This window comes from Gossypium arboreum, chromosome 11 (genome assembly GCF_025698485.1).
Source record: "Gossypium arboreum isolate Shixiya-1 chromosome 11, ASM2569848v2, whole genome shotgun sequence".
NCBI classification, from domain to species: Eukaryota; Viridiplantae; Streptophyta; class Magnoliopsida; order Malvales; family Malvaceae; genus Gossypium; species Gossypium arboreum.
In genome coordinates, this window is record NC_069080.1 from 8,369,964 (window position 1) to 8,386,963 (window position 17,000).

The following is a 17,000-nucleotide window of genomic DNA, read 5'->3' on the forward strand; positions in this document are numbered from 1 at the left end:
GTGTGTTTTTTCCTTGTCGTTTATGGATTACGTAACCCGCATAATATAGGTTAAATATACTCTAAATCTCTGTATTTTATTATATTTAGAATTTAGACTTTTATTTATATTTTTATAATATACTTTTTATTCTTTTGATTTTAAAATTTAAATCTAATTATTAATCAGTTAAATTTTTTTATTAAATTTATTAATTTGACATTTAAAAAAAAAGCATGTAAAAAGAATATAATAAACATGAATTTAAAAATAAATTGACGAGGTTAATAATTAAACTTATATTTTAAATTAAAAAATATAGAAATTACATTTCTTAAAATAAAAATAAGGGATTAAATTTTAAATGTAGGAAAAGTACAAAACCTTAAAGCATATTTTAACCCATAATATGATAAGGAAATGTTTCATTATAAAATGATTAATTAAAATTTATTTCTGGTAACGCAGATACATAATTTCTCCAACACAAAACATTAAACAAAGTAGACACAAAAAAAGCAAAACAAAGTGGTCCGAAATTGTAGGGTTGATCGCCTTCCTCGTTTTCTTTTGTGATTAACCTTTATTTATTTATTTTATTATAATTATTTTTGGTTAATATATCCGAAATTATTGGTAATTAAAGCTTTGATGTCGAAATCTTGGGAGATACCCATCTTGTGAGGTAAAACGGAAAAGCCTATATATAGACACAGGGTTATATGGTTTATCAAAAAGATAATTAGAATGGGAAAAATCTGAAATCTATTGGATTTGGTGGTCCTATTACAAGAGAACTCACATTTACTTGTAAGTCGTAAGCTCCATTTACAAAAGATGGTAGAAAATGGGTTAAGGCCAGAAGACTTGAAAGGATGTGGTTGAAACAGGACAGCAGTTTTGCTATTACTCAAAATTATATGGATCCCCACTCATAAATTACCTACAAAAAGTGACATGAAATTCAAATCCCAAAATAAAAAGGTCTCATTCGGTGATGCTGGAGAAACATGGAGCATCAAGAGCCTCTTGCTGGAGATAACTGAGTTAAAAAGAGTAAAAGAGCAGCAGTGGTCCAAAATAATTCACCATTGCGATCCCTAATTTCATTCACACGTGTTTGTCAAATAAATTAAAATCAGAATCCTATTTGCTCTAATATTATGCAACATTTGTTGAGGGAGGGGCAAGCGGAATGACACAAAATACTTCTAACACCTTTCCTACTCTTTTATTATACCTGCAGATATAGAACTGCTTCCCCTGCAGCAAAGATGGGAGTCAATCAATTTACTCGATGCCATCACCATTGTGTTGTTCAATCTGATCTATATATAATGAAATATCACACCTGCCTCTCCGACTACAAAACTGACATTCATTTATAATTGAAAAATGGATATTGTAACTTACCATGCATTCGCTTCACAAACCGTTCAAATTCCATGAAATTCTGTCTCTCCATGAGAAGTGGGGTGAGCCTTAGGTAAGTAAATGATGAGAAATGTCTCCCATCTGGATCATTTACTGGTTTCACATTCTCCAAGATCTTGTTATAGCCTACCCTATCATGGCAAACAAAAGCATTCTCGCTTACAACTGTAATGCAAGCCTCCCATGCTGCATTCAGCACCTGAAACAGACGAATTACTAAGCTTCTGAATTTGAATAAAGAATTTGCACTATTGAATTGTTATCCCCCAAAGAAAAGGTACAGCAAGTAAATATTAAGGTTTATCAGGAGCTCTCAAAACTTCACCTGCCAGACTAAACCCTGAGGATTTGCCAGTGCTTCCTGCAGGTCTTCAAGCTGCTCCAAAAATTGCAGTTCAGCACATGCAAAGTTTAAAGCAGCTCGATGCTTATGTAGCATTGCTGCTATTGCAATATAGCCATCTCGATTGCAAGGATTGTAGAATCCAGCAGTTAATTCAGCAGCATGACTGGATGTTTTGTACCACCAGTGGATACCTGGCAGCTGCTCAGCAATTAAAACATGGAAAGAAAATAACACTACATAGTTTGAAGAAACAACTTTTAAAATTAGCTTTCAGATCATAAATTTTACGTTTAAGTGAACTTAACAGCAGGAGGGGACTTCTATAAAATTTTAGAGGGAAGGAACAAAAAAAAGCATAGGAAGAAAAAGAAAGGGGGGGGGAAGGAAGAAGTACTCTTCATTTGCAGATTCGAAACGGATACATAGCATTTCGAAAGGAAGTAAAAATAGAAATTGTAAAAGCATGTTATACAACAACTTTTCCTTGTGGAATTTGAACCAAATGCTCGATATAAGAATTGAACTTGAATAAGATATCATATCAGTTACACTCATTCAATTGCTTATAGTTACTCAAAGCATTCGTGTTAAATAATATATTCTTAAAACAATAAAATGTTCAAAGTGTGTAACATTAAGACATGAAACAAGACTTGGACCTTAGAATACTTCAAGCTCAGCAGGCTTGATGGGGTTTACAGTTTGAAAAGTGCAACACTTCAAAAGAAGCATCAGGGATAGAGGGGGTTCAAGAGAAAGAAGATTGCTATCGAGCCAAATAATGAATCTTAAAATCAAATTTAGAGAGTAATAACAAAATATTCACTTGGGTATAAGATACCAGTGCAGGCAGACTCACCTTTGCTGCAATGCAACTGCCTTCAAAAGCTAACTTTGCCAATGAGAGTACCAGGTCTCCATGATTGATTAATAACTCAGAGTACCAATTAAGGAAAAACCGTCCATAGTAACCATCATAGTCTCCTTCGTCACAAAAGAAACCAGTTTCATGTGGGTGGGAACTATACGATCCGGCATTATCTGGCCCTCTAGCCCAAAAGCTGTGTCCCCTCATTTCTGCTGCCTTCCTCAGGCTTTTTAACATGTACTGATCATAACACTGGAAAAGCAAAGTGTTAAATGATGCCCAGTGGAGAACCAAAAAACTAATGTTGGCAAGACCACAAACAAGCAACATACTGTACAGAAACACATGAGCAAAAACAAAGAGAACCAAAAGTTGCCATGCTTGCAATGGATCAATACTAAGTCATGAGATTACTTGCACTAAAGTTTAAAAGAATCACCTGCAAGGAAACCACCTCTTAACAGAAGTGGGTTAGATAAGAACACTGGGACATAAATGGGGTAAGAGAACCAGAGAGGGAGCAAAGATGTAGGCTATGTTTCCAGGTGCATGAAAGTTGAAAATGTATGCGATTGAAGCATCTAGGAGTGGCACAACATACATATAGCAGCAAAGTAATATATTAATCTGTATAACAGTGATTTAAAATCAGTTAACACATTTTGAGCAAAAATATAACAGTTATCAGAGTTAGGGTCAAAAAATCAAATTGGTGAATCTGATGCTACAAGCAAGTTTTCTGTCGAATTTCCCACTATAAACAGCTAGTATAATAAGCTAAATAAGCAGCCAATCAAATGAGGTGAGAATATGCTAGATTTAAATAATGCAAAAGTTAATATTCAAATTGTAATAACAATTACCTGGAACTCCCCAATCCCAGGATATCTCCATCCATGCTTTACTGGGCAAGATGGGTACCGTAGCTCCCCACAGGGACCTAGTCCAACTTCAACCATGGATATGATGCCATCCTCAAAAAATTCATTAAATTCCACTCGGAAACTTCTCATAAAGTCAAAGTACACCTATGTTTTCCAACAAAAACTTAAAACATAACTGTTTACAATATCCCTCAAAAGTAAATTTCAGAAAATAGCAAATTGAAGTCACTTGATTTATGTAGCCATGTTGATTTGAACATAACAAGGTAAAGTGGTAAACTCAGATCCATTACCAATTATATAATCAGAACATATGATTGGAACTAGCTTCAATTGGTCTCAAATGAATTCAATGATTCAAAACAAAGGCAGTCTGCATGATGTACACAATGATATTGACAGTTATACTGAGGACTAATACCTCAACAGCAGTTCGGCCCCTTAAAACTCGTTCCTTATCAATTCCCCAGGAGAGGCATTCAGTGTTTCTTCTTCCTTCCCTATCAGTAAAAAATATGTCAGGATTGCTTCTACCAATTTCTGCAACCCAATGGGGAAGTGGAATACAAACATCATCACCAACATTGCCACCACATTCATGAAATGACATCACAACCTGATCCATCAATAAGATAACTGTTACACTTGGGACAGATAAAAGAGGAAAAAATGATGCATCATACCTATCTTATATCTAAACCCAAGCTTCATTTTGAAGAGAAAGAAACTCTACAATCACAAATGGCAAAATTACTTATCTCAGACACCTTATCAATAAGAATGCCAGTCCTAAATTTTTAGGGTTACTAACCTGAATTAAGTTATAAGTGTTTGGATTGTTTTATTCTGTTAATAGTAAACTGGTCAAAATTTCAAATTTCCTTCTAACATTCAAAAGGTTGGGCTAAGTTTTAGGATGAAGTAAACCTAAATGCAACCTACCCTCCTAAGGCATACCACTGCATAACATGGCCAGCAATTACATTGGTGTTTTCTTTCACAAATTGCATGGCAACAGCCTTCTCCAAAAGCATATTACTCCGCCATGCAGCCATAGGCAAAGTCTGACATCTGGAGACACACATGGGGATTCAAAAGGCATATCAAACCCCCCAACCCTCGTTTTGCTAAGTAACCCAAATCATCATGCACAAGGATCAACAAAAGCTGACATTTAGACAAACTCTGCCAGATACCAAGGTAAGTAAAGAGGCTTTTGACTAAATTTCGGCTTGAATTGAATTGTAGCACTCTTGGAGGAAGAGATGAGCCTAAACAAGGGGGACTACCCATTGTTATACTCAAATGAACAAATAACTCAAATAAATACAAGGAATAAAATATAATAAAGGTCTTTACCATAACAGATGTTGAATATGGATACTGAATACCACCTCATGCAATGAGAAAGCATTCAACCAGATACATGTTCCTGATTGAAAACTCACCTGCAACTTAAGCTTAAGCTCATGAACCATCTGAAAGAGTTTTCGGTAACCATTCCAGTTATATTCTTGAGGAGCATGAGCTTCCACTATTCCCCACCAGCAGTCAATCATGACCCCATCTACATTGATTGATTTCAATACTCTTAGCTGCTTTAGAAGACCGTCTGGATCAACTAGCTCGCACTTCATGTTGACAACCCCCAACTGCCACAATTGAAGCAAATCATTTGACTGAAACTAAGAAAGCATCTTTAAAATGCGAAATTTGGCATTTAGTCGTGTTGAGAAACATTTCAGCATCAGAAAATCCAAACTCAAACGTGGAAAACTGAAAGAGTTACACATCCCAATTTGACAAAATGGCTATGAAGGGTTGAAGAGCGATTATGAACCGAAGTAAATATAGTGAAAAAAGGTTCAAATTAGCAAACTCACTGGTAGCATTACATAAACTGGAACATAAGGAGTGCCAGCAAAATCACGTTCTGGTAGCTTAAGAGGTAGTCCAATAATCTATAAAGGTTGTAGATTAGGTGACAAAATGAGCAAATAAAATTATCAAAAATGTCACACTGTATCATTTAAATATAAATATGGATCAATCATATTTTTTGACACTCAAGTACTAGCAGGGCATACTGGATCCAACTTCCAAACATCATTTGGTATTGGCAAGTCAGCAGCCGGAAAGGCACACGTAGTTATTCACATGTGACCTCATATAGCCCTCTCATACCTGTTTATCATTAATCACTTCCATCGAGCCAGCAATAAGAGGAAGACTTTCCGTTTGTTCACCACCATTTCCAACCATGCCTGAACTCTGAGAATGGCCACTTGAGGATAGATCATAAGGTGCAGGAGTAGGCATGAAAACACCCTTCATATGACAAGCATTGTACTCTACCAAGGCGCAATATCCAGAGGAGACTCCCTGCAAGGAGGTAGGTGGGGCCTGTTGTGATAGCATCTCAGAGGATGATGAAGTCAAGCCTGCGGAAGAGTCACCAGCAGGCCTTGAACCCTGTAAAGAGAGAATATTCCCAATTGGATTTTCCATAGATTCATCAGGAACCGAAGATCAAAGAAGCATTAAAGAGAGGTGTAGTTAAATGCGTAATGCACCATTAATATTGTGCAGAAAAATGATTAACATGCATATACAATCCAAGACTAAACAATGTGTGAACCAATTGAATTAAGAACATCTCGATAGATATTGAATGAACTAAATGCTAAATTTAAGAAAATTGATGCATTCAAAAGGTTAGCACCTGAGATCTTGATGGAAAAGTGGTTCCATCGGGAAGAACAACCCAGCCAGCTTCCCTGGCCAAAGCTGCAATCACATCATTTATATCAGCTCTAACCCTCAGGTTATAGTTCCCATGCTTCCGCAACCCTGCCAAAATCCTTGCTGTTAATGCTCTTCGATGCCGCTCTCTTAGCTTTGTTCGCTCCTTTTCTTCTAATGGTCTTGACCTCCGAGCTCCTCCACCTGGGGTGCTCACTTGCTCTTGTAGTTGCTGCTGAATTTGAAACTGATGACTGGTACTTGGCATCACTCCATCAGCCCCCAACATCATCTGAGCAGAAATATGCTTCTGTCCATTCTCATTATCCTCTTCTTTTACATCCATTTCAATTTCTTCTTCATCATCTTCCTCATTAGCTCCTATCAGCTTCTGCATATCAGCGGACTTAACTTCCCACTCTAATCCAGGACCCTTAACCCCAAAATACCTTAGGATTAAAACTTATCTGCATGTATTTCTCTTACAATGCAACAACCAGATCTGCTGATCACTCTGTCCCAGCTCAATTTCAGCTTTTCCTGTTAACAATAAAAAATTAATTCATCTTTCAAGAAAAAGAAAAAAAAACAATTCATATTATTACTCAGAAGGGGACAGTTCAACCTTCCAATACTACATGTTTCCCTTAATACAATGACCAAAATAATAACAATAACTAATATAAGGCACCTATTAAGTTTCTTAGGCCTCAGAAATATCAAATATCCCACTAAATTGTCAGGAAAGAAACTATTTTGTCTTATTTGGATTTAAATTTCTGTTTATGAAAATTATTACAACAAAAAACAAAAGTCAAATTTCATCAGTTTCCATCTCTTATACAACGCTTTCTCAGCAATCACATGAAGAAAATTAAGTACTTAACAGAATTCTCCTAGGCAAATTAACCATAAAACCTACACAGGCGAGAGAGAGAGAGATTCACTCTAGAACTTCGTACAACAAACAAAGTTTTCCAAGAAAATTGGAGTACTTATCAACTAAAGAGAAGATGGACAAGTCCAGCTTGAAAGTTTTCTCCTGATAAAATTACCTTGAAAGTAGCATCTCAGTTTCTCAAGTAATTCTCACGGGAATCTTCAATTCTCCAGAAATGAAGCTTCGAAATATCCCCAATCCTTCGTCGTCTCTCACGTTCTTGCCTCCAGCCGAGCAATTTATGTGAACATATCAAAGTTCCCGGCAACTGGAGGCATCTCCGACGTGGAAAGATGAGTGTTCCCCAGTGATGCGAAGATGGAAGAAGCGAGGGAGTGGGGCGGAGAAAATGGCTATTTCCAGCGAGGGTGAGGTGGCGCGTGAATAAGGGAGAGGCGAGCGCGTGAGAGAAAAGGTTTCACGCGTGTGAGGGATGGACGAGCGTGCATATGTGTGAATTAGGGTTTGGCACGAATGGGGCGTGTGTGAGATAGTGTATTAAGCAGAGTAAAATCCATGGACGGGTGAGGAGACTCGTGTGAAACGTGCCGTGGGCATTTTCTTCATAGCTGAGGGACCCGACCGGTCACGAGATTTGGGCGTGTCTGTGACCCGTGATTCGTGCTAAAGTCAGTTATTTGCGAAACCACTTCGACACATTTAAGCAATTTTTTTAAAAGAATGGCAAGTAACTGCTAGTGGCCAGTGAAAAAAAAAACATTTATCTTAAACAAAGTTTAATGTATTATAAATAATATTTTCATAAAATGCAAAATCCTACATAAGAATAATTATTACTTACCTTAGACCTATGCTAAAAATCAAATCATAAGACAACTCCCATCCAATAATTATATTACAATGCCATGTGACAATTATTGTTAACGCAATAACATCACATCAATCAGTCACTAACTTTGAACAAAATAATAAGGATTAAAATTTAATTTTAAAATATTAATGATAATTTATCGCTGCTTTTATTTGAGAGGCCAAATAGTCAAGGCTCAAGAGGAACGGACACTGCACTTACTAAATAGCAATATAGAAAACATATAACAGCTCAGCCCCAATTAGAGTATCATTCAACATCAACATTATCTATTTACAGAATATGGAGGCAGTCCATACACATTTTTAAGATGAAATAATATAATTTTAACTCTAAATTTAATAATTAAATTCACTTTAATACCTTTTTTCCACTTTAGTATTTGAATATAACAATTAAAGTTCATTTTAATCTTTTAACTTAAAATATATAATAAAAAAAATTGATAGTATCATATTATACCACATCGTCACTTAAAAATTAAAATAATTATATAAACTTTCAGATAATGACATAATAAAATATCAAAATGTCACACTCAAATATTTTAATAACCAAACTGATGGTTGAAGTAATTAGACCACTGGTTCTTAACTCAATTGATTATGATGCCAAGCTAACAATAATTAAACAAATAATTAAAAATTAGTAAAAAATCTAAAATATATTTTTTATTAAATTAATTCAACCTGTTCAATTTTTGGATTTCTTCCAGTTTTCAGTTTTCACTAATTTCAAGTAATTTTTATTCAACCTTTTTGTTCGGATCATTATACCGATCAGTTCACATCCAGTCAGTTCAACCGAATGATTTAGTTCTATTCCAGTAACACTGGTCATATCATCAAATCTTGATAGAACCCTAAGTACCAAAATAAATTTAATTGTAAGTTCGGGTACCAAAGTGGATAAAAAAATACAGTTACTGAAACAGACCTAATTGCAGCAGATAAAAATAAGCTTGCCTGGGGTGAAGAGGCATTCCCAAAGTTTCAGACTTTTCTCATATCCATCGGCTCTTGCTCACTTGAGGGAATCATGTTCATAAGTATATACTTTTACATCCGTATCCTAAATTATGTAAAAAGAACATCTACAAAGTTATACGTATCTTTCTTTCTCCTAAGCAGCAACCGTCCATCCTTCCCCTTGGGTGGTAGCAGGTCTTTCAGTTCAATGGGAGATCTGATATTGCTTCCCCTATAAATGATGATGGCATAACTTGTTAAGCTTCAAGTAATTGATAAAAGGTATAAAGTTTATATACTTGTAGAAGCAGTACAAGCTCCCAATACAGTTACTAAGGTTCCGTTTATCAGGTCAAATCTACTACTTAGGAAGATCACCTGTTTATCAAAATGAAAGAATAAATGAGAGAAGGGATACTAATATAGTACCATGCATCCCCTTGACAAATCTTTCAAACTCTACAAAGTTGCGTCTCTCTATCAGTGCTGGGTTGAGCCTGAGGTAGGTAAAAGCAGATAAATGGCGGCCATCTGGGTCGTTCCGGGGCTTGGCATTTTCTAGTATCTTATTGTAGCCTTCTCTGTCGTAGCATGGAAGAGCATTCTCACTAGCAACCGGTATGGAAACATCCCACGCGGCATTCAGCACCTGGAAATTTGAAAGATGGTAGCAAAATTAGATGTAGTTTGCCAGGACAACCAAGCCATAGACTCATCCAACATCACCATTGCACACATGATAACCAACTGAATGGGCCTGATGCAAAGATTCTTATACTTGACTGAAGATAGGAGTCTGGTCAGAAATCAACACCACTCTTATAACCAACAGATAAATCAGTTTTTATCCTAGAACACATGCTAACATAGTAATAATCCATTTCTATTACAATGTTTTCTACTTTAGTAAAATCAAATTCCCAGAATTAAAAAAAAAAAAAAATGCTGTTACCTGCCAAACTAAGCCCTCTGGGTCTGCCATTGCCTCTGGGAAGCCCTCGTGCTGATTTAAGGTGCGCAATTCAACACATGTGAAGTTTAATGCAACCCCATGCTTCTTCAACATTGCTGCAATCGGAGCATAGCCATCACGATGTGCAGGATTGTAAAACCCAGAAGTCAGCTCTGCAGCATGGCTGGCTGTTTTATACCACCAATGTATACCAGATAGCTGGGAAAGAAATCAAAGCAAAGCCACAATTGTTTACGACAAAAGGCAGATAAGAGTTTTCTTGTAGCTTTATTTTAAAGCATATAATTTAAATCAGCTCGAGAGAATCGAACAGGCTGCAGCACTGACCTTTGCAGCAATGCAAGTGCCTTCAAAAGCCAAGTTGGCCAGAGCAAGCACACGATCACCATGATCAACCAAAATTTGAGAATACCAATTAAGAAAGAACCTGCCGTAGTAGCTGTCATAATCACCTCCATCACGAAAGAATCCAGTCTCATGAGGTGCAGAGTTATAAGAACCAGAATTATCTGGTGCTCTACCCCAGAAAGTGTGTCCTCTAATCTCTGCTGCTTTCTTTAGTCTTTTCATCAAATATTTATCATAACACTGAACTAAAAAAGAGTTCCATTAAGGCTTGGAAGATAACAACTGCAAACGTATCAATTAATGTTGAATCATCAAAACTGGTAGTAATTAACAAAGGTTTAAAATGTACCTGAAATTCACCAATACCAGGATATTTCCAACCATGCTTTACAGGATACGACGGATAACGTAGCTCCCCACATGGACCCATCCCTACTTCAATTTCAGCTATGACTCCACTCACAAAGAAATCATCAAACTCTACACGAAAGTTCCTCATGTAGTCAAAGTAAACCTGCACTCACAAATCAAGCCAATATGTCTCAAAGGTTAGCCATGCATCACAAGAAAAAAAATTATTTGACTAATGATTGAGGAAAAAAGCAAACAACAAGAGACATCTGTTCTAAATATTTTCAATCCTATAGAATCCAAATCTGTAAGGCTGTGCAAAAATTTTTATGAATAGGTTGGAACTTGTTAATGTCTAGAGTCACAGGAACAGAACAGAACCAAGCAAGATAGAGAGAGTAAGAAAGATTTTCTCAAAGTTATTAGTAATAGATAGAAGCATAAATATCCAGTGTAGCTTAATAACCATAGTCAACTGTAATACCTCAACAGCAGTTCGGCCCCTTAGAACCCGCTCCTTATCAATTCCCCATGTAAGGCATTCAGTATTGCTCCTTCCTTCTCTATCTGTGAAATATATGTTAGGGTTGCTGTCTCCAATTTCTCTTACCCACTGAGGAAGTGGAATATTTACATCATCTCCAACATTCCCTCCACATTCATGAAATGACATTACAACCTGTGCCAATTTTATATCAAGAAGAAAAGGATTTTCAAAAGATCAAGTGCCAAATAATGTCAGTTGAATGATATATTGATTACCATGTTGGTCTCAAGACTTGAATATATGAAATATTTCATATAAATGATATAAGATCACCCTATGCCTATATCAAACTAAAGCATGGCATTCATAGATAAAAAACAAGCAGTAAACAACCTCATCCCACTTTCAGCTTACATAAACTCCAAAAGCTAATAACTCGGATCATTCTTAAAGATCAAGTCGAGTCATCACAAGCTCACAGTGTGTAAAGATAAAATGCGGAATAACTAGTAACTACTAACTAGTCCTTTTCCACCTACAATACATATGAAGTAAAGGGAATACAAGTAGCATCTTTAATAGAACGCATAGTTAATTAGTTATTGTTAAAACAAACAATGGCAGACAAGAATTACTGCACTATTACTCACCTGCAACTTAAGCCCAAGATCACGCACAATTTGAAAAAGCCTCCTGTAGCCACTCCAATTATAAGTTTGAGGGGTATGCGCCTCAACTATCCCCCACCAGCAATCAATCATTACACCATCCACATTAACTGACTTCAAAATCCTTAACTGATTCGTCAAACCCTTTGGGTCAACCAACTCACAGTTCCTATCAATAACACCCAGCTGCCAACCCCAACATTATATAACACAAACAAAATAAACAATCTAGTTTTCACTAGGAAACATTTCAAAAAATCATGCGATCGAGTTTAAAAAGCTTACCGGTAGCATAACGTATACAGGAACATAAGGTGTGCCAGCAAAATCCCGCTGTAATGATCTCGGCCACGATTCTGCAACCTACCAAAACAAGAGACATTTAGTTTTAGATTCTCAACGGATTCTATTTCTAGTGAAAACAATAATAAAATACAAATTACGGATTGGAAACCTTCTTGTTATCTGTGGAATCACCGGCTAGTGGATAATCCTCCGTTCTTTCTCCTTTACCTTTAACTGAGGCTCGAACCCGGGACGATCCGGAAATAGAATAAACTAGACCTCCCTTGACCCGAAACGAGTTGTAACCCAATGAGTTGGGAAACCCAGAATGTAATGTTGAGTAAGCTATAAGAGAAGCACGTGACGGGTATAAATTATTGAACAACCGAACTGATGAAACCGCCATTTTGATTTATTCTTTTTTCCAGTAACTGCCTGAATTGGAATGTAATTGAACACTTTGCAGAGATCAACTTGGAAATAAAATGGAAACATTTCCTTTATTTAGAAGAATCTGACCGTAATTCTTTGGGCTTTTTTTCATTTTCTATCGGAAAATATTTCGGGGCAACTCAACGGAAAAGAGGGAGGGAAGAGTGAATTTCGTGTGGCGGGGAAATAAAGGAAAGACTGAAATGCTTCACAGTGACGTTTTATGGATCCAACAGCAAAGAAGAGTTTTTTTAAGTGCCGGTTGCCACTAAAGTAAGCCAGCTTGAAAAAGAAAAAGAAGAAAACTAATGAGGCTTTAGCTGAAAGGAGGAACGTGACAGACCACTCTTTTCTTCGCGCGTGGCTGATATTTTGACAGGCTTCTTCCCTTTGGTCTTTTTATTTGATAAAACGATATACAAAGGCCCAAATATCCAATGGCTTTATGATACAGCAACAAGCCCATTTCAATTATATTTCTTTTGTCAACTTTAGCCCAATATCAAAGCATATATGAGTCTATCTCTTTCTTTTTCTGTTTTGAAGTATTTATCCAAGTTTTCTCACTCTCAATTCAAATGAATTATTAGAAATAAATAATTATGTAGTTTTAATTTACTCAAAATTTAATAAAATAAAATTACACTATAAATATATACATACAAAGTTATAGCATTCTTAAAATTAAATGAAAGATATTATACACTTAAATGTGTTCAAGTCCACATCTTTAAAGATGTTACCATAGTGATAATATTAATTGATTTAAAATTCAATTGATGATAAAACCATTGTAGTATACCTGTTAGATCAATGCATAACGAGGGAGGAAGATAACAAGAAACAAGGAGGAGAGAAAGGTGACATTGTGGAGATTGGTTTACTTAAAGAGTTCGAGAGTCGGAACAAAAATAAGATGACAAATTGATTAAGAGGATAATTACTCGGCGTAACTTTGAATGTTGAAAAACAAGATCCTTTCTTCATCACTGATCAAGATATTTATAGGAGAGGTCCCCTTGTTCAATAGTGTGACTTGATAGACTGCTATAAGGATAGTTATCCTCATCTAAAGCGTGAAAAATGTGCACCATCTGACCCATCTTGTTATTCCTTCAATTAGTACGAGATTGTTATGCTCAAGTGAATCTTACATCACATTGAAAGCATATTCACACTTAAAATGCAGGGATTAACTTTTTTAAAATGAGTAAATTTAGCCTTACCCAAAAGTCTGAGAGTAAGTGGTTAAAGATTCAAGATTTAAGGGCATGAAATATTAATACTCCTTTAATTAAAATAGAAGGTGTATCAAGACATAATTTTAAAGAAAGTCAATAAAAGGATCAAATGCTACTTTTGATGCTAACACATGTCCAAACTACCAAAGGTATAACAATACTAAATAATATCTCGTCAATTTATGTTTTTCCCTCAATTTTACTACATAATAATCAAATGAATAATATGAAATGGAAGCATTTTCAAACCAAATTTTAACTTAAATGAAAACTTAAAAAGCAAAATGTTGTTTTTCTAATAATTTTATTATTACACTTATAATAATTAGTCATAGGTCATGGATCATCATTCATGGGCACATGCTTAACGTTGATTTGGTATTTTATGTTTGCTTGGTTTCTGATGTTATAATTAAAGAACCCTCAATCAATCACATGTTTCATCTGAACCTCGACCATCATAGCTCTGCTCCGTCCCATCAAAAACTCTGCATTCTCGCTCTATACGAACATAAATTAAATATAATATATTATTAACAAATTATTATATTATACATTCAAATAAAAAGAAAAAGTACTCCCACGTGAAAATTTCAGAATACTAAATAAATTTAAAAAATATACACAAAATTTCTTTATTAACTCAGATACTCAGCATCTTATATAAAAAAAAGAAGTTAGGATACCAATTATGATAAAAATTTAAGTAATTTGATGCTGGTTGGGATGTGATGTGATGTGCCAGTTTTAGGCATGAAGGTTAAATGGGAAGATAAGAGCGGGCCATGTCGTCAATCAAAGGACGTGTTTGTAACCTTTTATTTCTCTTTATTTCATCTTTATACAAGTAAAAGTAAGTCATAACTGAGAACTGGAACAACCACTCACCCAAAACACATGCACTTACCATTATTATCAATAAGAGCGACGTGATTTTCTTTGCCCAGAATCTTTGCTTTAATGATAGGTGCTGGCAAGTTTTTTTTTTCTTTTTTTTTTTTTCTTTTTGTACTGCCATCGAGGACGTACAAAGAAAACCAGCTCCCCACATTTATAGCTTCAAACAAGGTCAATTTTTTTCAACTTCAGAGTTTCACATTAGAATATGTATTGGTATAAAACTATAAACCATCCCACCTGAGAGTTATTTATAGTTTTTCATATTTTTGGGTCTTTACCTAACAATTCCCACTGAAAGACATTAACAAGGTTTCATCTCATTTATCATTTATGGATTCTAGCATTGGTTTGTTTTGTAGTGCAGATAGGCAAAGCAAATTTCCTAAAGGCACGATAACCAGGGCAAAATGAAAACCAGTCAAACGCAAGATTCCAATTTTCCAAAGGGAACTTGTTTTGAGTTGTTTCCAGACAACTCGGACATTTGCCTGATGCATGCAATTGCAAACATAGTCTCATTTATTATAATCTTCCACTCCAAATGTCAGAAATATATATTTGACTCTGAATATGTGTATAATATATATTTTTTGATATAAAGAGGAGATTGTGATGAGCCGTGATGTGATATTCGAGAGAGGATTGGAGAGTTAAGTAATATATCTATAATGTGTGAATGACAAGTATTACGTAAATAAATCCAATAATTTAAACTCACAGGTACTGAATGTATAAATTATACATAATAGGTTAAATGATGATGGGAGGTATAATGTGGACAATAAAGCACTCACATATATGATGCCAAAAAGATATTATATTAAGAGGATCAAATTTTAACAAAAATGTAATGTAACTCGGTGGAAGCTCATCTTTCTTCTTCTTAAGGCGAGGAGGGAGAGGCCTGGGCCACTTCAATAATGTATACGATATTATATTATATTTCACCTTGGTATTTATGGGTTCAACGCCACTAAAGCCTGCCATCGCGCTTTCTACGGTCCCTGCCTTTTACAAACCTCACCTACCATTCTTGCTCTGCATTTTGTTTTCCTACAGACAAAATCACTCTATAATGAGCAGCTTAGAAGTGTCATTGGTTGGCTTGGAATGACATCAATTAGATTCAAATAAAAAGTTTTGTATAACTAAATAGATCGGCTTTTAACTTAATTTGATTTTACCTGAGAAGTAGTTTGAAACCAAAATAATACCTGTGCTTATATCATGATGGAAGGAATCTAACATTATTATTTCCCCGAAATTCTGATTTTTTTTTAATTTTTTTTTATAACACCAAATCTACGAAAAGTATTTTAAAAGATAAAAGAAATGAAAAAAATTTAAAATGTCATATCTAGAACATATAAAATCAAATGTGTGGGGTTTCTATATTCAGAAAAGAGATGTGTGGGGTTTTTGAAGTAAAGGTTTTGCCACCGATAGGTGCGGGGTTTATTACTTTAGTAGTAAGAAATTTGATGTTTTTAAGCCATGTTTATAATTATTAATTATAAAAAAAAATCTAAGAAAAATAAAGTGAAGATTTTGCCTTTATGAAGACAAAACAAGAAAGAAGAAAAGTTGCATGGATAAAGCTGTGCCTTCTGCTGGTCTATAGCCCATAGTACTTGTATTATTGAATTCAATTTCAACATTACTTATAAATATTAATTAGTCTAAAAAAATAATAAATAATTATATAATGCATAATTTTGTATTAAATTAAAGAAAAGTGTCATCCCAAACTGTCAAATGATAGATAATAAAACATTTAGAATTGACAATGACAAGTTAATGTTATCATGGTGGGAAAAAAAAGAAGGCATGACATATAAATTTTCATAAATCATAATTACTGCTTTAAAAAAGTTCGAGCCTAGTGTTGAAAAAACAAAACAAAAACTTTAAAACAATCAAATATAAACATCCATATAATTGTTGTTTGATAGTTGTATAGTATTAAAAAATTGGTCCAAGTTGTAATTTTTTTGTGTTACGGTTTTTATCATCACCAATTCATTATTCAATTTTTCGATTGGATCTTAATTCATAATTTGTATTTCTTGGATCTTACGTTCATATGTAAGTGGTTCGTATATTTTCATGAATTTACACGATATAAATTTTTATCATAATGCATACGAATTTATATATAGAAAACATATATTAATCCTAAAATAGAATACATATTGACATTACATTTAAAAATAATAATTGTATTATATAAATAAAATATTTAACCCAGAAACTCACAAAAAAAAGAAACACTCAAACCGTTCCATATTCACTTAATTATCAACGATAATGAGCCTTATAATA

General features: G+C 34.7%; 2 protein-coding genes across 4 annotated transcripts; both read right to left on the reverse strand.

Annotated features, from left to right (window-relative positions):
- Positions 1 to 860: 860 nt before the first annotated feature.
- LOC108470435 (beta-amylase 7-like) lies at positions 861 to 7,873 on the reverse strand. Of its 3 annotated transcripts, none has more exons than XM_017771743.2 (11): positions 7,309 to 7,873; positions 6,234 to 6,793; positions 5,696 to 5,983; positions 5,395 to 5,472; positions 4,960 to 5,163; positions 3,933 to 4,127; positions 3,491 to 3,655; positions 2,619 to 2,879; positions 1,739 to 1,957; positions 1,393 to 1,612; positions 861 to 1,242 (listed from the first exon to the last, which is right to left on the reverse strand). In XM_017771743.2, exons 2-11 carry the CDS (start codon positions 6,648 to 6,650, stop codon positions 1,214 to 1,216), a joined length of 2,076 nt encoding a protein of 691 aa, XP_017627232.1. In that variant the 5' UTR covers positions 6,651 to 6,793; positions 7,309 to 7,873; the 3' UTR covers positions 861 to 1,213. The 3 variants fall into 3 exon arrangements, with proteins under 3 accessions (XP_017627232.1, XP_052877779.1, XP_017627234.1); XM_053021819.1 differs by lacking the exon at positions 7,309 to 7,873 and adding an exon at positions 6,879 to 7,033; XM_017771745.2 differs by lacking the exon at positions 5,395 to 5,472 and having other exon boundaries at positions 7,309 to 7,872.
- Positions 7,874 to 8,823: 950 nt separating this feature from the next.
- Positions 8,824 to 12,904, reverse strand: LOC108470533 (beta-amylase 2, chloroplastic). The gene is made up of 9 exons (XM_017771878.2): positions 12,275 to 12,904; positions 12,106 to 12,183; positions 11,803 to 12,006; positions 11,150 to 11,344; positions 10,664 to 10,828; positions 10,294 to 10,554; positions 9,946 to 10,164; positions 9,423 to 9,642; positions 8,824 to 9,225 (listed from the first exon to the last, which is right to left on the reverse strand). Exons 1-9 carry the CDS (start codon positions 12,509 to 12,511, stop codon positions 9,194 to 9,196), a joined length of 1,611 nt encoding a protein of 536 aa, XP_017627367.1. The 5' UTR covers positions 12,512 to 12,904; the 3' UTR covers positions 8,824 to 9,193.
- Positions 12,905 to 17,000: the final 4,096 nt, after the last annotated feature.

Bases quoted from the DNA above. Each gene is read 5' to 3' on its own strand.
- LOC108470533 (XM_017771878.2), bottom strand. From the start codon at position 12,511: ATGGCGGTTTCATCAGTTCGGTTGTTCAATAATTTATACCCGTCACGT. The intron at 9,643-9,945 runs GTAACAGCATTT...TCAAATTTCCAG, and splicing joins CAGAGGGCTTAGTTTGGCAG to GTGCTGAATGCCGCGTGGGA. The intron at 9,226-9,422 runs GTACTATATTAG...CATCATTTATAG, and splicing joins ATTTGTCAAGGGGATGCATG to GGGAAGCAATATCAGATCTC.
- LOC108470435 (XM_017771743.2), bottom strand. From the start codon at position 6,650: ATGCAGAAGCTGATAGGAGCTAATGAGGAAGATGATGAAGAAGAAATT. The intron at 5,164-5,394 runs GTGAGTTTGCTA...CAATTGTGGCAG, and splicing joins CAGTTTATGTAATGCTACCA to TTGGGGGTTGTCAACATGAA. The intron at 3,656-3,932 runs GTATTAGTCCTC...TGGAAAACATAG, and splicing joins GGGGCCGAACTGCTGTTGAG to GTGTACTTTGACTTTATGAG.